The sequence below is a fragment of the Haliotis rufescens genome, unplaced genomic scaffold, assembly GCF_023055435.1.
Source record: "Haliotis rufescens isolate VD_foot unplaced genomic scaffold, xgHalRufe1.0.p SCAF_7, whole genome shotgun sequence".
In the NCBI taxonomy this organism is placed as follows: Eukaryota; Metazoa; Mollusca; class Gastropoda; order Lepetellida; family Haliotidae; genus Haliotis; species Haliotis rufescens.
This window is the reverse complement of record NW_025964361.1, coordinates 46,799,361-46,823,997: the sequence shown is the minus strand read 5'-3', so window position 1 is coordinate 46,823,997 and position 24,637 is coordinate 46,799,361. Positions and strand designations below refer to the sequence as shown.

The window sequence follows — 24,637 nt, the reverse complement described above, 5'->3', positions numbered from 1 at the left end:
AGCCTCTTTAGAAAGGGTGATGGCTCAAGTGGGGCAAGTCTTGTCATCAAGGTCGACAAGCTTATGGATGATGCAATAGATTGGATCCTGAAAAGCTTTCGTGCAACTCTTCATCAGGCATCAGGAAGTCATCCAAGGTCATGTAAGATCAAGAGACTCTTTATCCATAATGAAATCAGATATATTTGTTGCCACATTATCCTTACAGATTTTTATCTTTACTTCACTTTTATCATTTACTTGCTTAGCATTGACATGATAAAAAAAGATGAGTGACCTTTCATTCTTTGTGGTTGTATGACACTGTCTTGTATTGACAGGGGGGGCAGTCGGGTAGCCTAGTGGTTAAAGCGTTCGCTTGTCACGCTGAAGATCCAGGTTTGATTCCCCACATGGGTACAATGTGTGAAGCCCATTTCTGGTGTCCCCCACCATGATATTGCTGGAATATTGCTAAAAGCGGCGTAAAACCATACTCACTCATTCACTTGTATTGACAGAAAATGCCTCCCGCGATGGTGCAGTCCAGTATGGGAGCAGCCGGAATCTGCCAGCATCTGTATGATAGCGCCCCGAGTGGACGCTTCGGTTCCATGGCCTATTTGTGTCGCGCTCTCGCCAACACCATGAATCTGCCTGTCAAGAGCAACGAGGATCTGGAATGTGCAATTAGCTAAAGAGGAAGGGGTCTTGACTCCTTTGAAATGGAACGAGCCATTCTGTGGGTTTATGTCTGTAGGGTACAATGAGAACATCTGGAATATGTTATTTGTCAGACAAAGGTGACAGTCAGTGTTGACACGACTGAGATGGAACAGTCCATTCTGTGGCAATATGTCTTTGAGGTATAATGAAAACACCTGGGCTATGTCACTTGTCAGACAAGGGGTCAGTCAGTATTGACACACTTGTGATGGAATGTTCCATGTTGTAGGAATGCATTGAGGTGTGTTGGGAAACACCTGGAATATACCATTATTCCAACAAAGTGGGCAATAAGTGTTGACACCCCTATAATGGAAGGTTCCATTTTGTGGGAACAGGATAGAGGTATGTTGAGAAACACCTGGAATATACCACCAGCTAGAGAAGAGGGTGGAATATTCTATCGTGTGGTGAATGAACAAAACCAGAGTGACAAATGGTGAACTTGGTGTGTGCCTAATGTACTAGAGGAAGCCATGTCTCTGTCAGGGCATACCGTGTGACGTGTGGTACACACTTTCTTATGACTTTATTGGTATCAAGACAACACACGGGGGTGAAGGAGTTGATGAATTATGAGAGTTCATTATCGTCTCTACATCATCTCACCATTTGATCATTCTTAATACCACGTTTTCTCTTTCCTCAACAGGGGCAGTCGGGTAGCCTAGTGGTTAAAGCATTCGCTTGTCACGCTGAAGACCCAGGTTCGATTCCCAACATGGGTACAATGTGTGAAGCCCATTTCTGGTGTCCCCCGCCGTGATATTGCTGGAATATTGCTAAAAGCGGCGTAAAACCATACTCACTCACTCACTCACTTTCCTCAACACCGGGGGCCCATTCCACAAAGCGATCTCAGCACTATAATTACCAGTATAGTAAGCCTATATTAAAGTATGGGAGTTAAGATCGTCTTTGCACTACGATTGCTTTGTGGAACGGGGCCCTGTTATTTATCTAGGATTCCAAACTTGATAGCAAATGCCCTTGGGATTTTTTATTAGAAGTTTTTGTTTTCTAAAAACAAGTTTTTAATACAGTATTTTACATTGCATTGAATGCACTTATGTATACCTATGTATTTATACTTCTTCTTCGTGATCAGTTATCGTGAAATACACATCTTTGACTACAAAGCAGCAAGAGTTCTAACTACCAGTATGTATAAACATAATGAATTGGGGAATGTTTTAATTCCAGTGAAGAAATTTTGGTGACATCCGTTGCAGACAGGGTGATGAATATCAGTCTCTGAGCAAGTCTAGATAAATCCCTGAACACAAAGTCAAAATAGATGCCAGGTCCCATTCCAAAAGGTTTGATGCTCATGATGTCAATCACTGGATTGTCTGATCCAGACTCCATTATTTACAGACTGCCATCATATAGCTGGAATATTGCCCAGTGTGGCATTAAACAACCAACAAAAACATATAACCAAACTTGACTTCTGTATAGATTGCTGAAGCTAAGATATTCCATATTTTATCTTAGCGTGTGACTTAGCAATAGCAGTACTTAAACTTCCGGGCAAAAGAAAGTATAAAGTAGAAATGGGATTTGACCAAACAATTACAAAAGTTCTCCAGACGTTACTACCCAGAATCAGTCATCAAAACACTCCAAAACAGGATACTCGTATCAAATACATCACCATTAAATAACCACTTCTTGTTTCAATTTTAGCCATCATCAAACAACAGTGTATTCTATTTTTGCCCAGAAGTTTCTATCGTTTAGAAAATTGGTTGTTATATGTTGTTTCTGTTTGGTCAAGCAGTACTTTAAAGATCATGTTGTTTTAATCTGAAGTACAAGATGAGGAGTTTCACTCTTGACACTTAAGAAAATTTGACCCTGATTATGATGAAATTACAGTTCGGGATTGTGTCGATGTATTCTTACATTTCTACATTTCTGTTCCAACAAAATCTGTCCTGGAGTTTGAAAGCCCAACACTGTTTCTTGGGAGACCATTGGCTTGGGGCTTGTCAGTCTGTTGTTTAAAGGTTTGAATATAGAAAACCAAGTTGTTCTGTACGTGAGATAGTGTTCCACACTGTGTTACAAGGAGAGGTTTTCACCAGTTTATGCATCCAATATAACCAAATATTAGATGCACATAATTTTGATAATCTGCTGTGAAGTATGTCATGTTGTCATTCATGTCGTACCTTCGCAACATGCGACACAGGTTCAGAAACTAGAGCTTGCCAGGCCTCACCTTGTCATAGGGACCCGTGAAGATAGAAATACATATGAAGATTCAGGGGTAGATTTTGTCTTCAGCAACCCATACTTGCCGTAAAAGGCGAATATGCTTGTCGTAAGAGGCAACTAACGGGATCGGGTGGTCAGACTCGCTGACTTGGTTAAAGCAAGTCATCGATCCCAATTGCGTGTATCGATGCTCATGATATCAATCATTGGATTGTCTGGTCCAGACTTGATTATTTACAGACCGACGTCATATATTGCTGAGTGCGGTGTTAAAAAACAAACCAACCAACCAGCCAGCCAACCTTTTAATAGGGGAATGTTGTGTGAGGACTCTTAGAATAAATTTGTCTGTTTATATTTCTGTCCCTGACTCCGGTACATTGTCTGCCGATATCTAAGTCTCAGCTCAGGAGATAAATATTGAATCTTGTATATATTGATATAGATATAGATTTGATTGTTCACAAAGTTATTTGAAACCGAGGTTTGACGTTAGATAGTTGAAGTGTGAGGTGTGTAAAGTACATCAGTGTGAAAACATTACTGAATAATACCAGTATTTGAAGGTGTTTCCTGATCAGAGTGGACTGTCAAGTAGTATAACTGCTCCACTTTGTTCTCACATTTGTAGAAATAGTTGAGTCTGTCCATGATAATCCAATCATGAATCCCTGGGCCATCCAGCAAATCCTCTCCTTGTGTTCACAGTTATCATGAAATTGTCTAAGTGTGTAGAGTTTGTTGTTTGACGGTTAACTCAAGTCACTGAATGCAAATCTATTATTGCAGTTGTATCATGTGTGCAATGATATACCCTATTCGACGTAATAAGCGCCCAGGGGGCTCTTATTAGAATGTTATTTTGGTGAAAAAAACAGTTGAAAGATAAATTTCGTGGTTTATGCGGTCAGCCTGAAATGTTTATGTACGACAGATATATTTTTCCAGAATTTAATTGCCCATAATTAAGGTTGCATATAACACACGAGTGTGTATTATGCCAATAAATAAGTCTTGTGTACATTGATCAATCCGAAGGGGTGCTAATTGGGATTGTTCACAAGCCAATATATTAGCAAATATCACCGAGGGCGCTTATTATGTCGAATATGGTACTCACTCTCTCATTATAATTTGTTTCAGAATGTTTTTGTTTTAAATACGAATACGGTATTTGTTCTCAAGAACTTTGCTGCAGTTTTTGGGTTTTAAGGGGCTGTGTATTTGAGGTTGAATGTTCCTACTAGTATATGTGTTATTGGTTCAACTTTCAGTGAACATGCATGCAGGGCCCCGAAATTCTTAACCATGATGTTGATTTCCTGACTTTTATTTTGTAAAAATATTTCTAATGCTTGTCTGTGATAAATCATTGTGTTCACCCAATAAATGCCTGTACAAATTGCCTGTTTGTCTGTCCTTGTGTGCGACGACGTGGTGGAGGATTTTTTATGTTGGAGGGTTTAATCTGTCCAGCTGTTACTTGCATGTCACCAAATCCCAGGCTCGCTGAGTTGGTTGATGCATGTCATCGTATCCCGATTGCGTAGATCGATGCTCATGATGTCAATCACTGGATTGTCTGGGCCAGACAATATTATTGACATACCGATGGAAATCCAGGCAAATCCGTGACGTTATCCCATGCCCCTCACGGACCCGCGATCAGCCGACTTAGATGTTTGTAGGACATCGGATGATGGGGGCCATTGCTCATAATATAATAACTGGTTTGCCTGGTCCCGACTTTTTACAGGCCACATTCAGATAGCTGGAATGTTAGCAAGTGAGGCGTTAACAACAAATGCGATCTTGTACTCCGATTTTACACTGTCAACCACAGTTAAATGAGGCCCAGGTGAAGATATGGGTCAGAATAGGTCTTTAGCACCCTGTGGTTGTTGTTGTAAGAGGCAATTAACGGGAATGGGAGTCAGGCTCGCTGACAAGGTTAAAGGGCAAGTTCACACGGAAATGAACCTATTTTTCTTGTACTTTTTCCACATTAAAAGCGTTAACATAGAAGTGTCATAGACAAAAATATAAAAACATCATATTTAATTAACATATTTTTTGCATAAAAACGATTTATATTTTTCACATTTACCAAGTGTTCTATTTCCATAACAAAAACACCATGGCTTATGCCCCTTGCAATATGACGTCATTGGTGCCAATTGATAAACATTATGACGTCATCATGCTTTGTTAGAGCCGCTTCACGTGGTGTAGGTACAGTTTTGTGATTCTAGCGTCTCAGATGCCAGCCAGAATTGTGTTATGCTGAGTCACCACTGCGCCGGAGTGTGTCGTAGACCATGTTGTTTAACCACAAACTGGTCCTTGATATATTTTGCATTGAGAATAGACAGGGACCCAGTTGAATTGGCACCAATTACGTCATAATCTAAGGGGGATAACTCAGGCCTATTTCGCTCGTAAAACGAAGGCCTCATAACGACATATCATTTTAACACTATTGTGAGCTTCCTACTTTCACTGTGAAAAAAATGAGCGTATATTTTCAAACACATATACTAACTAATTCTAAAATTGCGTTTTGTTTAGAAAAAGAAAGAAAGTGATTTTTGCGTGTACACTTCCCCTTTAAGCATGATGCTCATGATGCCAACCACTGGTTTGTCTGGTCCAACTTAATTATTTACAGACCGCCAACATATGTGGCGCTTTACTACAAACAAACATACATGCTTGAATTACGCATCGCGACTAGTCTAGGCTCAAATTGATCAGGATAGAATAGGGGCGGTCGGGTAGCCTAGTGGGTCACACCGAAGACCCGGATTATCCCGACATGGGTACAATGTGTGAAGCCCATTTCTGGTGTCCCCCGCCGTGATATTGCTTGAATATTGCTAAAAGCGGCGTAAAACCAAACTCACACACTCACTCACTCAGGATAGGATGGAGATTGAATATAGTTTAATAAATACTACGCATAGGGCTGACACACAACTGAAATACTTTTCAGAGCAGCGTCAAACCAACTCGCTCACATGGCAAAGACCGCCTCCATGGTCTAGCGGTGGAGTGTCTGTCCAGAGAGCGGAAGGTCCAGGGTTCCATCCCAGGCCGCAGCATACCAAAAGACGTTAAAAAATGGTACTTGTTGTTACCCTGTCTTACCCTAGTACAAGCAGCCACACACTAACATGTGCATGCACATCGCTGTATAAGTGCAATAATCTTGGACGTGATGTTAAAACCCATTTCACCTCTCCTCACTCACATGGCAAGCAGTCAGCTTCGACAAATACAACACTGAGACATTTATCACCACACAGATATATTTGTTCAGTGTATTCATATAAAAGATGAGAAATATAGATAACAGAATAAGTATATACATCTTCAACTGCAACACAGTGGTATCCTGATGACCAGCACGGGAACACAAGTTGACACGAACATTGACAGGCCGAGTCATCCTTGATTAGCCAGTGTATTAAATATCCATTCTATTGTCACATATACCCGGGACCCATTCTCCACCATAGCATTGTAACGGAAGTGATGCCACTATCACTCTTATCTCTTAGAACAGAATTTCTCTCGCTCATGAACTTAGGATCAACAGCCGATCAAAATGCCCCTTCTGAATGTGCGTTGGGCATTCAAAATCTCCAGCGAGCCCTCCATATACATTAAGTCAAAATCAGAAGACAACTATAAGTGAACTATTAGCTGGAAAAGATGTTTTCCAGAGTACTGGAACAGAGAGGGAAGTCCTCAAGCAACAAGATGTTCCAGCTGCATTTGAAATGGGTTGACAAAGTACAGGGCCCTGTTCCACAAAGTGATTTCAATGCTATGGTAATCATAACTTCAACATACGCTTTACGATCATCCTAGCGCTCGAATCGCTTTGTGGAACGGGGCCCTGGTGTTATCACCGCTTGTTCCAATCATGGAAGAACACTTTTATTTGATTGGTCTATTTTGCCGTGTTAGTCTAACCAGATCCAAAGGAAGGTATGGTGGTGATGGGTTCCGGGTACATTAGAACTGACATGGTACACTGGACAATGAAGGATGACAAAGTGATCCTAGCACTACCACTTTCTAAACTCCATGTCAGGGACTTCAGCCACTAGTTCAAAACTAATAAAGCAAAATCTATTTTGATCCAGTTGGACTAGCTAAAAAAATCCTACATGCTCAATTCAAAAGGAGACTTTAGGGTTGGTAGACTTGAAAGTGTTTGGCACCAACCGCAAAACCAACTTCCCACAGTTCAAGTTTGATTTGTGGATCAGGTTCCAGATCAGGGAAACAAGACGAGTGTCCGCCATGCTGATAGTACAGCTTGAGCTTTGAATGCATCCTCATCACCAGCTGATGAAGCAGCTGTTTTTTCAAGACAAACATTTCTGATGCCCTGGCTCTGGCTCATTTAGACAGTCAGGAGAGTGCTGTGACAAATTAATGTAAATGTATAAATGTTTTGACTTACATAGGCTGGTCTGGAAAATGCTCCCAAACATCACAGATGCAAACATGCTCTTTCAAACTGACACCTTAAACCAAACTAATAAGTACCGTATTCGACGTAATAAGCGCCCCGCTCTAATAAGCGCCAATGGCGATATTTGCTAATATATTGGCTGGTGAACAATCCCAATTAGCACCCCTTCGGATTGATCAATGTACACAAGACTTATTTATTCGCGTATAATACGCACTCATGTGTTATATGCACCCTTAATTATAGGCAATTAAATTCTGGAAAAATATATATGTCATATATAAACATTTCAGGCTGTCAGCATAGACCACGAAATTTATCTTTCAACGCTGTTTTTTCCACCAAAATAATATTCTAATAAGAGCCTCCTATTTCTAATTTTGAAAGCGCCCTGGGCGCTTATTACGTCGAATACGGTAAGCTTCATATAACGACAGATCAGTTGTTGGTTCTAGCCTCTAGAAATGTAAAATGCTGCAATGTTGGAAATTTCTTATCAATAATAGCGAGAATAATATTTCCAGAAACAAACTCCCACGTCCAGAAACATTACACCTCAATTGGCACAAAGGGCTCTCTTCACATTGTGATAGAAAATAATAGTCAAAATAACTTTAAACATGGATCATTCAGAAGTTGGGCAGTTCATCACTCAATACTTTGTGACTTATTTTAGCCATGAGTTTCCTGCAACATTTTGATCAGGAGTTAGATCTACCTTTCTCTACACTTTGATCATATTTTTGTATCCCCCCGGCATATAATGCGGGGGGAAATATAGTCATCATCTGGTCTTTCTGTGCATCCGTATTTCCTTTCTGGAGCATAATTTGAAAAATGTGTAAGATTTTTCGTCCAAACGAGGTCCATGTATAAACCAGGTGCTGAAGTAGTGCCTTTTGTTATTGTGGGGGCTGGGGGGATTTGTCATCTTCTGATGACTCTTGTTTATAAAGTGTGGTCACAAGAGGTTGGATTTTCAACAATCAATGCAGTATGGACCTAGACTGCAACAGTCAGGGTTTTGAACATTAACATCAGTTTCAACAATAAATTCCACTTACCGTATTCGACGTAATAAGCGCCCATGGCGCTCTCAAAATTAGGAACAGGGGGCTCTTATTAGAATATTATTTTGGTGAAAAAATAAGTTGAAAGATAAATTTCGTGGTTTATGCTAACAGCCTGAAATGTTTATGTACGACAGATATATTTTTTCAGAATTTAATTGCCCATAATTAAGGGTACATATAACACATGAGTGTGTATTATACGCGAAAAAATAAGTCTTGTGTACAGTGATCAATCGGAAGGGTGCAAATTAGGATTGTTCACCAGCCAATATATTAGCAAATATCGCCATTGGCGCTTATTAGAGCGGGGCGCTTATTACGTCGAATACGGTACTTATTAGTTTGGTTTAAGGTGTCAGTTTGAAAGAGCATGTTTGCATCTGTGATGTTTGGGAGCATTTTCCAGACCAGGGTTGCTTAAACGTCGAATACGGTATATCAAATATAGTTATCGATATGACAGATCTTCCAGTTTGTAAATTAACAGACCTGGTAACCATAGTAACATCATTGTAAGTCACTCTGTGTAAGCTTGTCAATAAAGCCACATGGGAAATTCACAGACACTCAAATACAATCTTGTTAAAAAAAATTATATATTTAAGACAAGAAAGAAAGATTTTGTAAATATAAAACTTTCTGCTGCACATTTTGACACAAGGCTGCTTCAAATACTCATTTCTACACTCTGGGATAACACTGTTTCTATTCCATGGTATCTGTAGGATTCCTGTCAAACCAGTGAACTCTATTGGGAGATCACAAGAACCTGTCGCCCATGCCAAAATGCCCCATTGAAATACAGTGATTCCTCAATATACCAGGGTCCAAGACCAACTGTTCGTTTACCTGAATTCGCTGAAGGGAAACAACTGGGAATTAAATCTCATCAGTTTGTTTGTCACTTTATTTGCATTAACACGCTTGTTAAGGAAATTCTTCAGGAATTGTTCGGAGCCGAGGTTAGCAGTACATCGGGGAGCATTATGTCGAAGAATCACTGTCTGAAACAAGTAAATTCTGTCCTGATTGGGACTAACATCGTTTCATAGTTATCACTAATATCAGTTTGTATTGGCCCTAATATTCAACATAAAGTGAAACTTTGTGAAATATATAGTTTGAGACATGGACCATATTATTGATAGATAGTCTACTAGGAGTTACCAAGATTTCACAGTATGATAACAGTGATTTTTATTATTGATAGATAGTCTACTAGGAGTTACCAAGATTTCACAGTACGATAACAGTGATTTTGCAAATGCCATTTGGTCATTTTAATGATTTAGCAAATGATTATAGGACAAAAGACATATATCTATATAAATATCTATATACGTCTTTGACTTGACATTAACAAAATTGAAAAATATCTAGGTCATTTTGGATGACAATCAGTCAATGTCCAAAAGAATTGAACTAATCTGAAACCTTGAAAATCTTTGATAAGCATTGGACTTTTATATAAAAATAACTGAAGTAATCAAACATATACCAATGCATCAAACTCTAAAGAATCAGATACAAATATCCTCAGGGAAACCATTACTCCTGAAAGGGAGATAACTCTCACTGATGACTTTATCGACAACCACTACAAAATTATTTCAACAGTGTTATTTTCCAGTGCAAAGTGATGATTTAGCCATCAAGCAGAATCCTAGTCAACTGAAACTAAGGTATAATGTAGAAACATTGAAACATGAAATAAACAGAAAGTGGCAGCCATGCATTGTATCATCAATGTTCTTGGACAACTTCTAAATGCTACTTCAAGACATGATATCACATCCTACCTGAGCCACAGAAAGGTTCAGAACAAATTTCTTGAACAAAGGTTGTGGAGACAGTGAATAGAAGCACATGACGGTGAATACAGAGATGCCCTGATGCATTCAAACCAGAGATGAAATGATACACCGACTCATGAGAGAGTGAGTCTAACGCTGCTTTGAAACGGTATTCCAATTATGTCACAGTATCTCAGCTTAGTTTGTGGCTCAGAAACAAAATCAGGAGGAACTGGGCCAGACTGATATGTAATCATGATAACACAAACCATGTACTTTACTATAGATGTTTTCAGGGGACAATTGCGTAATTTTGACACAGCAAAGACGTGACAGGAGCTAGTTTTCACTTTCACACTCATCATGATAGTTTAAGAAAATCAGACAGAATGGCGGACTTCATAAAAGCAGTAATATGTTTTAGTATTGCAGTGCACAGAGGTATCATTCCAGCCTTAATTTCAAGACATGTTCCTGGGAAGTAGAGCATAGAGATACTCGAGCACCAGGCAGTGGCATACTGAATTCTCAGACCTTCATTTCTAAAATGTCTAACCACTGTAGGGCACTCCAGATTAATCTGAGGATTTCTGAGGTTGTTCCAAAAGCCATCTTAGCGCTGAGACTCTCTTAAGTATGTTAAAGCTATGTAGTTGCATTTGTCTTAGCGCTATTAAGATCACATCTAGGATGAGTCCTTTGGCCCTGCTCCACAAAATGATCTTAGCACTAAGACTATCATAAGTCTATGTTAAAGAATGGGAGTTACATTTGTTTAAAAGCTACATCCCTTCTGAGATGAGGGCCTTGGCCAGGCTTCACAAAATAACACTAGTACTAAGACTATCGTAATTCTATGTTAAAGCATACGAGTTAGCACTAAGAAAGCTCGGTGGAACTGGATCCTAGACATGCTTGTAACAGGAAACGAAGGAAAAGTAATACTACATCATTTGCGTGATGGTCATGTACACCTCATCTGAGTGACTGGTTTACAGATGAACATAACGAGATTAAAAAGTGAGGATAAACTGTAATACAACTGACACACACTGTCAAAGTCCAGGGCCTCCTTCCACAAAATAATCTCAGCGCTAAGATGATCGCAACTCCCATAATTTAACATAGACTTAGGACAACTGTAACGCTAAGATCACTTTGAGGAATGGGACCTTGGTCCACATTCCACAAAGCGATCGTAATACTAAGATTAACAGAACTTCAATATTGAACAGACACAACAAATCGATCCACAAATTGATCCACATATCAATCTCAATTCCTGAAGTCAATGGTAAAGTATTGGAGTCACAGTCGTCTTAGCACTAAGATCACTTTGTGGCATGGTTTCCTTCCTACTCTAATGAAGACACAATTTCATTGTTAACACCAATGAAGCTGAGAACAGTAATGCACAATGATTTCTTCACTGGGTTATATGACATGCTTAGAGCATGCCTCACATACAGCATCGACATTTTGGCCAACATAAATAGGCCGTCACAAGATGAACCATTTGTGCTGTGACTTCTAACCATCTAAGTTGACTGCATGGAGGTATGCATGATGAGGATTTTTGTGTGCATATCATGTACATATATACAATATTTATTCAACGTCATCAATTTCAAAATATACACATTTACCATGTTCACACAATAAAAAATACTGGTGAACAGGTTTGGAACATAGTTTGTTATTAACGTATACTAAATTATCCTTGAAAAAGAATGTTCAATTTTCTGTACATTAGTCAAAAACAATTCTTTTTAAATGATACACCTTCATATAACCATTCATTATGCAATATATGGTTGTCATAAATAAGAATCTTCTGAGAAAAAATAAAAATAATAATTAATAAAACTTAAAAATAAATTAAAAAAAACAATTTTTGGACATATTTTGCTCATAAAGTACATGGCTATTTGTCATTCATTTATTTGTCAAACATAAAACATCTCTTTCACTTCAAGGTTTTCATCAACAATCATTAAATAAACATAAGTATGTGAGTGAGTATGGTTTTACACCGCTTTTAGCAATATTCCAACAATGTCACAGTGGAGGACACCAGAAATGGGCTTCACACATTGTACCCATGTCGGGAATAGAGCCCGGGTTTTAGGCGTGACGAGCGAACGCTTTAACCACTAGGCTACCCGACCGCCCCTTCAACATTCAGAGGGGGACAGATGATCTGTGTAGTGATAGTACAGACGATATCTCATGTGAGCCCCAATTCCTGGGTGTAAACAACACGAGAGAGAGATTGATGCTTAAGTCCACTTTTCGGCACCATGCACTTCAATAAAGAGGTAATACCTATCATGTCAATTTATCAGGAGAACTTGAATATGAATACTGTATTCTGTAGCCGGCAATGTTAGAGAGGATAAGAGTTAAAAGATGGAAAAACGCTGATGAAATGATATTTCATAGTGTTTGATAGAACTGATTTACAGTCCCTAATATTAACACTGACATTCTTTGTTCTGAGGTATCTCATCATCATCAGATCTGTGACACCAATATGATACCTCTTTACATGAATATCTGTGGACACCTCAATAAAAGGTCACGACAGGTGAACTTTCTAATCAGCCAATCAGCATCAAGACTTCTAAATCATGAATACAAATAAGCGTAACATTCGGATCAGAATATCTTATTTCCATATCCTGAAAACAAAGTTAATCAGTCATTTCCAAATGTAAATGATAATGCCACACCATTGATGTGTGCTCAGTGTGCTCAGGGTGCACCTGAATCGACTCCTATGGAGGTGTCCTATGGGAGCAAAAGACCTGATTTTAATGAGATTGATTTCTGGGGTATGTATATTTCCATTTCTTCATTAAGTGTGCAATGAGTACAGTACCATGGTCAGAACCATCATGATTCACTAGCGAATTACTCCACCCACATGATGATTCAATCACACATGACAAGAAACATGAACGTAGTTTAGCATTCACACCATATTAACTTAGTTTTTACACATTCTCATAGCAAAATACATGAGAATTCTTGCTTGCGTGAAAATAAAATTTGGTACAAACTAATAATGGACACAGATCACAGGCATTGCATTTCATGACTTTGTCCTGCACACACACACTGCCACCACCGGCCCACTGCGCTGGATCATACATCGACTGTGAGGAACTGAACCTCGTGTTCATATGGCGGCTTCCGCAGATGGAAGTATTCCAATAAATTATGCTTTGGTCCCTTGTTGAATGGGTTGTAAAACTGGCCTCGCCCGTCCTTCAAATACTCGTATCTTTTTCGGTTTATTCTCTCGTTAGTTGTCAAGTTCATGCCTGCATGTAAAACCTGAAAGGATAGAATATGAAATTGCATATATTTGAAATGGTGGATGGAAGAAAAAGAAAAAGGGTTTAAAAGCAAATATTATGTATGTTGATTGGTCTTAATTTAAGTGCGTGAGTAAGTGAGTATGGTTTTACACTACTTTTAGCAAAATTCCAGCAATATCACATCAGGGGACACCAGAAATAACTTCACACATTGTACCCATGTGAGGAATTGAACCCGGGCCTTCAGCCTGACGAACGACTGCTTTAACCACTAGGCTACCCCACTGCCCCCAATTTGAGTAATGGTGAGTTTGGTTTACGTTGCTTTGAAATGTATGAGTTATATTACAAGGTACCAGCTTGATGTTGGTCTCAGACATTGAAAACATTGGAGAAGCCCATGGGCACAGGCATGGGGCTGACAAACCAAGAAGCATAATCAGGGAAGATTTGGGATTCAAACCCATGATCATAGGCTTCTGACACATCTAAGGGATGCAACTCTGCACAGCAAAATGTGGGGCCTTAGTTTCAGGCCACAATAAATTAATTATTAGATTGCCATCCATTTTTTCTTTCCAAAAAGGTGGGAAGCGTTTCACTTTGTTTTCCTCAACAAGGCATGGAAGGTATCTATGCACATTGATTGTCGGTGGAGGTAATTCACATGACTGTTTGGTAGGGGAGGGCTGTGTATATAGTGTATTTCATAAAGTAAACAAAGGTGGAAACACACGTTTTTCTTCATCTGGAGGTACCTAGGGATATAATAAGGGTGAAGATGGGTGTTTGGTAGTTTGGAGAAACCATAGTATCTCTCTTCTATTTGGTTCACAAACAACAGAACTGCCCGTCAAGGCAGACAGTTCCCAACCATTTTCCCTTCCCCTTGCTAGTCTAACCTTGACAAACCAGGAAATCTCTTCTTTAGTTGGTTGCCAAGCAACAAAACTGATCGTCAAGGCTGACAGACGGATCCCAACCCTATTCCCTTCCCCTTGCTAGTCTAACCTTGACAAACCATAATATTTCTTCAGCGGTTGGTTGCTAAGCATCAGAACTGACTCTTCCCCTTCCTTCGCTAACCCTAGAAAACCATGATACCGCTCCAACTGTAGGTCCCCAAGGAAGAAAACCCAATGTTAAGGCATTCACTCCACACCCTACCCCTCTTCCTAGTCGGACCGTGATATATCTTCTTCTGTGACTCCCTGCAGATAAGAACTCACCCTGTTGGAATACACATCATTCCCAACCTACCCCCTCCCTAATCTATCCTTGACAAACCCTGACACCTCTTGTACTGTGGTTCTGAAGGAACACAACCCACCTTGAAGGGGGACACACTGTGATGGGCACCTACCCCCTCCCTAATCTATCCTTGACAAACCCTGACACCTCTTGTACTGTGGTTCTGAAGGAACACAACCCACCTTGAAGGGGGACACACAGTGATGGGCACCTACCCCCTCCCTAATCTATCCTTGACAAACCCTGACACCTCTTGTACTGTGGTTCTGAAGGAACACAACCCACCTTGAAGGGGGACACACAGTGATGGGCACCTACCCCCTCCCTAATCTATCCTTGACAAACCCTGACACCTCTTGTACTGTGGTTCTGAAGGAACACAACCAACCTTGAAGATGGACACACAGTGATGGGCACCTGCCCCCTCCCTAATCTATCCTTGACAAACCCTGACACCTCTTGTACTGTGGTTCTGAAGGAACACAACCTACCTTGAAGGGGGACACACTGTGATGGGCACCTACCCCCTCCCTAATCTATCCTTGACAAACCCTGACACCTCTTGTACTGTGGTTCTGAAGGAACACAACCCACCTTGAAGGGGGACACACAGTGATGGGCACCTACCCCCTCCCTAATCTATCCTTGACAAACCCTGACACCTCTTGTACTGTGGTTCTGAAGGAACACAACCCACCTTGAAGGGGGACACACAGTGATGGGCACCTACCCCCTCCCTAATCTATCCTTGACAAACCCTGACACCTCTTGTACTGTGGTTCTGAAGGAACACAACCCACCTTGAAGGGGGACACACAGTGATGGGCACCTACCCCCTCCCTAATCTATCCTTGACAAACCCTGACACCTCTTGTACTGTGGTTCTGAAGGAACCCAACCAACCTTGAAGGGGGACACACTGTGATGGGCACCTACCCCCTCCCTAATCTATCCTTGACAAACCCTGACGCCTCTTGTACTGTGGTTCTGAAGGAACACAACCCACCTTGAAGGGGGACACACTGTGATGGGCACCTACCCCCTCCCTAATCTATCCTTGACAAACCCTGACACCTCTTGTACTGTGGTTCTGAAGGAACACAACCCACCTCGAAGGGGGACACACAGTGATGGGCACCTACCCCCTCCCTAATCTATCCTTGACAAACCCTGACACCTCTTGTACTGTGGTTCTGAAGGAACACAACCCACCTTGAAGGGGGACACACAGTGATGGGCACCTACCCCCTCCCTAATCTATCCTTGACAAACCCTGACACCTCTTGTACTGTGGTTCTGAAGGAACACAACCAACCTTGAAGAGGGACACACAGTGATGGGCACCTGCCCCCTCCCTAATCTATCCTTGACAAACCCTGACACCTCTTGTACTGTGGTTCTGAAGGAACACAACCTACCTTGAAGGGGGACACACTGTGATGGGCACCTACCCCCTCCCTAATCTATCCTTGACAAACCCTGACACCTCTTGTACTGTGGTTCTGAAGGAACACAACCCACCTTGAAGGGGGACACACAGTGATGGGCACCTACCCCCTCCCTAATCTATCCTTGACAAACCCTGACACCTCTTGTACTGTGGTTCTGAAGGAACCCAACCCACCTTGAAGGGGGACACACTGTGATGGGCACCTACCCCCTCCCTAATCTATCCTTGACAAACCCTGACGCCTCTTGTACTGTGGTTCTGAAGGAACACAACCCACCTTGAAGGGGGACACACTGTGATGGGCACCTACCCCCTCCCTAATCTATCCTTGACAAACCCTGACACCTCTTGTACTGTGGTTCTGAAGGAACACAACCCACCTTAAAGGGGGACACACAGTGATGGGCACCTACCCCCTCCCTAATCTATCCTTGACAAACCCTGACACCTCTTGTACTGTGGTTCTGAAGGAACACAACCCACCTTGAAGGGGGACACACAGTGATGGGCACCTACCCCCTCCCTAATCTATCCTTGACAAACCCTGACACCTCTTGTACTGTGGTTCTGAAGGAACACAACCCACCTTGAAGGGGGACACACAGTGATGGGCACCTACCCCCTCCCTAATCTATCCTTGACAAACCCTGACACCTCTTGTACTGTGGTTCTGAAGGAACACAACCCACCTTGAAGGGGGACACACAGTGATGGGCACCTACCCCCTCCCTAATCTATCCTTGACAAACCCTGACACCTCTTGTACTGTGGTTCTGAAGGAACACAACCCACCTTGAAGGGGGACACACTGTGATGGGCACCTACCCCCTTTACAGTCAACCTTGACAATCCATGATACCTCCTCTCCCTGTGGGTCCCAAGGAACACAACCCACCTTGAAGGGGGACACAGGGTGATGGGCACCTACCCCCTTTTCAGTCAACCTTGACAATCCATGATACCTCCTCTCCCTGTGGGTCCCAAGGAACACAACCCACCTTGAAGGGGGACACAGGGTGATGGGCACCTACCCCCTTTACAGTCAACCCTGACAATCCATGATACCTCCTCTCCCTGTGGGTCCCAAGGAACACAACCCACCTTGAAGGGGGACACAGGGTGATGGGCACCTACCCCCTTTTCAGTCAACCCTGACAATCCATGATACCTCCTCTCCCTGTGGGTCCCAAGGAACACAACCCACCTTGAAGGGGGACACAGGGTGATGGGCACCTACCCCCTTTACAGTCAACCTTGACAATCCATGATACCTCTCCCTGTGGGTCCCAAGGAACACAACTTACCGTAAAAGCAGACACATTGATGGCAATCACCTCAAACACCACCATGAGGAGAATGCCTAAGATGTAATCCTTCCTCATCACCCAATTCTCCAAGACCAAGATCTCATATGCCATATACATAGACAACACACCGCATATGGCAACCAGTGTTACAAACACTAGAAAAGATCCTCTGCAAAAGACAGACATTAAGGGTAATGATGTTATATACAACTGGGATGATCCTTGTGTTCTGCTTGTACTAAGAGGTCATGGCTGTGGACTCGGTGACAGTGTGCTTAGTTGCAAGTGACTGTGACTATCAAAACAATTATTAACACAGACTTTGCTCAATGGTGGTATCAATTATTAAGGTGTTTCTCTTGAAGCTCCTTGGTATAATCACCAGGGCCCCGTTCCACAAAGCGATCTAAGCGCTACGATGATCGTAAGCCTTCATTAAAGTATGGGAGTTACGATCAACTTAGCGCTAAGATCGCTTTGTGGAATGGGGCCCAGATGCACAAAGCGATATTTACGATAAGACTATTATAACTCCCATACTTTCACATAGATTCAAAACTGTCCTACTGCTAAGATAAGTTTGTGGATCCAACCCTTCACAATTTTGTTTCTGATATCATTATTGCCAACAGCCAAATCCCTCAGAGTTGCAAGAACAGAAACACATGGATGATCCCATTCAAAACAGGGGCAAGTCTTACCGTCATTCCAAAGACGACAAAAATGGCTACAGTGAAAAATGCTGACTCTGCTCCCCCCAGGAAAATGGCCCAGTCCCAGCTGTGCTCATACAGAATATAGAAGGCAAGGAAGTCGGTGAGGAGGATCAATATGAACAGGCACAGCAAGTAACTACAGAACCACACCCTACAAAAAACAAAGAACACTTTGTTAGTATTGCTTGATCCTGACATATCGGCTAAGTATAGTGCCAACAATGTAATGACAGGAAGAAGGGTGTGTCGTTCTTCTGTTCAGTTATAATACAGCTGTATCGTGGCAGTCTGGAAACAACTGACCAGACCATGCAGCAGTCGATAGCAGCAAAATCCCATTGTATGCAATACATGATAACAGCCCAATTCCACATTAACTTGGCTCTTAATCCAAGCATTTGCTGTATTAAAAAATCCAAAAGGTCAAGGTCACAGCCACAAAGAAGACATGAGAGTACAAGATCAAGGTATTTGATAACACAAATCAGAATTTGAGGTCTATCATGTTCAAGTGGATATTAGGCATCCAGACTTAGACAGAAACATCAGGATAGGTCAAGGTCATTAAAAATATGACCTTCGATGTGTGCAAGAAAATTCATGGTGATCAAAGTCAACAACTAAGTGAACACATGGTGAAAGAAAGGTCATGAACATGCGTTCTTCAAACTGGCTTAGGTTGTTTTATAACTTGGAACTTGATATGTCAATATTTACTGGAATTAGAAGTAGATTATCAGACTTAACCATCCATAGTCCACATGTCATTTGCAGTAAATCTATGCTGTACTTCACTAAACTTTAACGTACAATCCAACATTGCTCTGGACCCCTATCCTTGTGTTTATGACAGCAGAAAAACTCCTTCCATAAGAGCAGTCTTGTTGATCAATACGAAATGAGAGATTATTTCATCTTTTACATTATATAGGATTTATTCTTTAGATTATGAGAGATGTCACTTTATCAAATTTCTTCCAAAGTTGAGATCCAGTTCCGTGAATTTCACTTATGGAATACACTTCAGACAAAAATGTGCTATACCAATCACTAGACATACTGTTATGGTTTTAGTGGGAAAGAGGGATAGGTTTAATGCTGCTTTGAACAATATTCCAGGTATATTATGGCGTGTCAGCATGGATGTGGGAGTATGGCCCGAAGTGATGCAGTCTTAGATGGTTACGACTTTGGAGAAACCAACAAGCAAGTGTATGGTCGTGACAAACCTGGATACATAATTCGGCCAGCTGTACCTTAGTTTGGGTTTTATCAAGGGTCTTCTTTGTAAACATTTGACACACCCATGGCAAATTAAATTTGTTTTAACGCAATCCAAAGTTTCAAAGTCAAAGATATGAAATAAAGTATCTGCTTATCATGTGATTATTCAATAATGAAATAAGTTGTAGCAGTATCATGGGGGATATAAATTACATCAAGTCTGTCATTTTCTGGCCACATGCATAATGTCAGGGCAAAAACATGAATCCCTTCACAACCATTCCCATACTTCTGTCCATGAGTATATATCATGCATGCCTCAACACAACCATCATCACCACCACCACCATCACCACTATCACCACCATCACCACCATCGCCACCATCACTACCACCACCATCACAACATACATGCATGTCTTCATATAGCAGACTGTTACTCACTGGAAGGTTAAAAAATAACTGTCAGAACCATCCTGATATATACTCACCGTTAAAAGAAACGCGAACCATAGAAACATATAGAGAAATATATAAGTTAAGAAGAGATTTTTCCAATGTGTACCATTTCGTTTGTGCGTCGAACCAATCTAATATCTCTTGAATAGGAGTAATTCTTCATATATTTGTAGAATTTTCCTATTCGGAATATTCTATAAGTAATACGTTACCACTGTTATACCGAGGCTGTTGTCTCCCACAACTGCTGCTATAGCGAAATCTACCACAGAGATCTCAATTACCTCATGCAGCACGTGCGTAGCCACCTAGCTGCCATGTGACACCCTTCACTCTTGTCTCCTGCGAGAGCAAGTGCTCGGGGGACGGACAGGCGGGCAGCAGCCCAGTGGTAACGTATTACTTATAGAATATTCCGAATAGGAAAATTCTACAAATTACATTAAGTAATACGTTACCACTGTTATACCGAGGCTGACTACCACAGTAGGCGGTGGGGAGCACCTACAACCCGAATCCTGACTGCTAGCGTTCCTTCCGACCAGCGGAAGTAAACACCAAGGCGGAAGCACTCGATGCGCATGCACCTAGCTAGGCGTTACCCTATAGGAATACCAAAGCACTGTCAAGCGCATACCGTAAGGCTCAATCGTCAATGCCAAAACGATTGGTGACTCCAAACGGCCCCACTGGATAGGTATTTCATCGCCGCAGCGGATGAGAACACTGTATCCGCGTGAGCTAAATCTTAGATCAGGTTAAACAGTCGAAAAGAGGGAAATTAATTTCCTTCAGACCGTATATCCCAGAGCAAGCCTACTTAAAGTATGCATTAGGCGCGTGACCTAATTCCAGTATTCGTAAGCATGTATCGCAAGGTTGGAATACACGACAGACAATTAAATGCATAATTGTCAAAATACAAATAAGGACAAAACACACAAAAAGCCGCCTCACCTGTGGTGTGAGTGCGCTGGTTTGCAGGACCCCCACTCCTGTACCCACGGCGTGGGAACATTGGAGACGACCCAGATTGACCACCGTGCAAGGACTGACGACTGCGGAGTTTGGAATAGCGCTGGACACACCCCCTAGATAACCGCTTGTGCCGCGATCAGCGGCCCAAGACGGTGCACCCCCTCCACGTCTTCATCAGAAACCTTTCTGAGGTAATGATTGGCAAAAACCGAGTCAGAACGCCAGTAACAACCTCGTAATATTCTGTGAACAGAGATATTCGAGTGTAGGGCAAATGTTGCCGCTAGCGCCCTGATCTCGTGCGGGTTTGACCCCGCTACCGGTAACCCCCGAGACCGGTACGCCAGATTGATGACAGAACGAAGCCACAACGCAATCGAGTTGCGAGTTATGTCAACCGTGCGATTAGGGTTACACGATATGAACAGACGGTCACGCCCTTGTCTACGTTCATTCGAAGCCTTAAGGTAATACTTAAGGGCCCTAACCGGACACAGCGCTCTGTCCTCAGTATCAGCAGGATGTAAGATTTCTTTGAGGGATCTTACAGTGAATTCTCTCTCCGTTTGCCCGACTCTCTGATTCTTGGCGACGAAGCCCATGAGCAGGCCCAGGCGGACCGCTCCTTCGTCACCCCTATCGAATCGTACCTTGGCGACATCGAGTGCATGAATTTCGGATACACGTGCCGCCGTGGCAAAGGAGAGGAGAAATGCTGTTTTCCAAGTCACATGCCGGAACGAAGCACTATGCAAGGGTTCATACGGAGCTTCCGTGAGTGATTGCAACACTAGGGAAAGATCCCAGGCCGGAGCCCGAAGGCGGCCCTTCTTAAGATCGTGCTGTTTGAAACCCTTGATAATACCCCGTATCACCGGCTCTTTGGAGAGACTGGTACCCATAGCAACGTCCCGTACCGTAGCAACGGACGAGACATAGTTGGCAATGGAACCCCCGGAGAGTTTCCGGGTCTCTCGCAAGTGAGACATGAAACAAGCAATATCCTGCACAGATACCTTATCTGGCGAATGAATGTGATGTTTACAACACCACTTCGTGAAAATAACCCAACGTGCATTATACACCTTCTGGGTAGAATCACGATGCATACTAACGTATGCCCGAAACGCCCGGCGAGAAAAACCTTTACTCCTCAGACGCTCGGTGACAACATCCACGCGTGCAGATTGAACTGCCCTGCGTTTGGATGAAGCTGACGGGTGTGAGGGTGGATCAAGAGATCCGGTCTCACAGGCAGTGGGAGTGGCGACTGCGTGACCTGGGTCAGCAAGTCGGGGTACCACAATCTGTTCGGCCACATGGGCGCGATCAGTAACATTCGACAGCGAACTCCTCGAAGCCGGCTTAGAATGTGTGGTATCAACGCTGTCGGCGGGTAAGCATAAGCGTCCAAGCCCGTCCAGTCTAACGCGAGAGCATCGTGATCGATGGCCCTCGGGTCCGGGACTGGTGATACAAACAACGGGAGTTGATTGTTGAACCGTGTTGCGAACAGGTCGACCATCGGACGACCCAAACGTTCGCACAGCCACTGAAACACCACTGGGTTCAGCATCCACTCTGTGGGGCTCGGATCCTGAGGCCTCGATAGAGCATCGGCCAGTACGTTCCGCACACCTGGGATGTGACGGGCGCGTATCTGGCACGGGACACTGTCCACCAGAGCGTAAAACTCGAACGTGAGATCGAGTAGCGAGTGACTGTGGGTTCCCCCCAGTTTGTTCACATAGGACACTACCGTCGTGTTGTCGGTCGCCAGCATGAGCCGGGCGTCGACGAGACGATGCTTCGAGTGATTGACTGCGTTGATCACTGCCTTGAACTCGAGACAATTGATGTGAAGACCTAGTTCGTCTACGCACCACAGCCCCGAGCTCACCTCCCCCTCTAGATGGGCGCCCCAGCCCACTAGAGAGGCGTCTGTATACAGGTTCAACGTGGCCCGGTAGGGCCGCATAGAGACTCCTGATAAGACATTGTAAGGGAGCGTCCACCACTCCAGATGCGGTCGGAGCCGATCCGGGAGGGCGACGGTCGCACTGTTCACCTCCGTTGCTAACAACTGGATTAAAAACCGTTGCAGCGGGCGGAGTTGGAGACGACCCCGTTCGGTGCAGTCCTGGGCTGATACAAGTAGCCCTAACAGCTGTTCCCAAAAGTGAACAGTCTGTTGCACCGCTAAGACTTTGGCAATCATCGCCTGAATTTTGTGCCACCGGTCTGGGGGGACAAATAGGCGATGGGACACCGTGTTGAACCGACCTCCGATGAACTGCAAGTTCTGAGAAGGGATTAACTCGCTCTTGGGGAGATTGACAATCCACCCCAATTGCTCCAAGAGCCGATGTGCGAAAACGAGATGGCGTGACAGGGTGTCCGACATTCGATTTGCTACTAGCGAGTCGTCCAGGTACGCGAAGTACCGGACACCCCTCCGGTGGAGGAACCCCACTATGGGGGTGGTTAACCTGGTGAACAGCCAGGGAGCGGATGAAAGACCGAATGGGAGTACAACCCACTCGTAGTGCCTGCCTTGAAAGACAAACCTGAGATACTTCTGATGATCCGAGTGAATCGGAACATGCAGATAAGCATCCTTCAGGTCGATCGAAGCTAGCCAGTCGGCCGGCATGATCAGTGCTTTCAGGTCCGTCAAGCTCAACATTCTGAACTTGGGCGGTTTGCGCAGGTAGAACTCGTTGAACGATTTCAAGTTGTGAATCATTCTGAGTTCGGCACTGTCCTTCTTGGGAACGAGAAATATCCTGGAGTAAAACCCCGGTGTTATTTCTGGTAGAGCTAACTCCCGAACTGCCCTCTTCTCCACCAACCTGCCGATGGCATCGGCGAGGAAGGGAAGATCGGTTTCCGAATAGAAACCTGCCGACGGGGCAACGGTGAGCGGCGGATTCGCTATGAGATCGAGCCGATAGCCGTACCGAATCGTGTTGACCACCCACGGGTCGTCGAACACTTGTTCCCAATTCTCCCAGTAAGTCTGGAGTCTGGCTCCCACTGGGGAAAGAGAGGGGGGCCGGACGGGCTGCGGCAGGCGCAACTGTCCAGGGCCAAGTGACTCGGGTTCGCCTACGGGCCAACCGAAGTTGGCGCTGTCGGCATACGAACCCCTCCAATGAGAGTCACCTGGAGGGGCCCTTGCCGTCCTTAGACGACTTGGGCTTCCCCCAGTTCCCCTTCTTCCCGCGAAAGGGCTGCTGAGAACCCTTACCGGAGCCCTCAGAGCGGGGCTTCTTCCCGGAGGAAGAAGGACCCGACCCCTTAGGCCTGCCGGACGCAGCATCCTGGGGCGCGCTCCGCTTCGGAGCGGCACCCAGGCGCCTATGCAAGGACCCCACAAGATCCAGTGTGTGCCGAGAGGCCTCGGCAGACACAGCGGCCTGTTGTTCCTTCAGAACCCCAGGGATCTTGTTATTAAACAGGGTCCGAGCAGACCAAGGCTGCGAAAGGAGCACCTCCTGATTAGCAGCGTCCAACCCTGAAGCAACCAGATACGACTGGCGCCGAAGAAAATGGCACGTGCCGGAAACAAAGGCCGAAGCCCCGGCAACGTACTCCAGGGAAGCATTCAAACCGAGCAAGCAGTTGTAAATGCGCTGGTCTCGGTCCG

The 24,637-nt window shown here is 43.6% G+C and overlaps 2 protein-coding genes across 15 annotated transcripts in view; one reads left to right on the top strand and one right to left on the bottom strand.

Annotated features, from left to right (window-relative positions):
* LOC124143677 (probable phosphorylase b kinase regulatory subunit alpha) overlaps nt 1–4,333 on the top strand; it is a 91,392-nt gene extending 87,059 nt beyond the window's left edge. For all 13 annotated transcript variants that reach the window (XM_048387647.1, XM_046512712.2, XM_048387646.1 and 10 more), the window contains one exon: nt 501–4,333. In XM_048387647.1, coding sequence (XP_048243604.1) covers nt 501–677 — 177 coding nt within the window. In that variant the 3' untranslated portion in view covers nt 678–4,333. The remainder of the gene's footprint in view (nt 1–500) is intronic.
* A 5,177-nt stretch (nt 4,334–9,510) lies between these two features.
* Nucleotides 9,511–24,637, bottom strand: part of LOC124143676 (probable protein S-acyltransferase 23) — a 30,975-nt gene continuing 15,848 nt past the window's right edge. The window contains exons 8-9 of one of the 2 annotated variants that reach the window (XM_046512704.2): nt 18,313–18,478; nt 9,511–13,619 (exon numbers count right to left, since the gene is read on the bottom strand). In XM_046512704.2, the coding sequence (XP_046368660.1) occupies nt 13,428–13,619; nt 18,313–18,478 (358 nt within the window). In that variant the 3' untranslated portion in view covers nt 9,511–13,427. Of the gene's footprint in view, nt 13,620–17,608; nt 17,781–18,312; nt 18,479–24,637 lie in introns of both variants that reach the window. The other variant, XM_046512702.2, reaches the window with a different exon arrangement.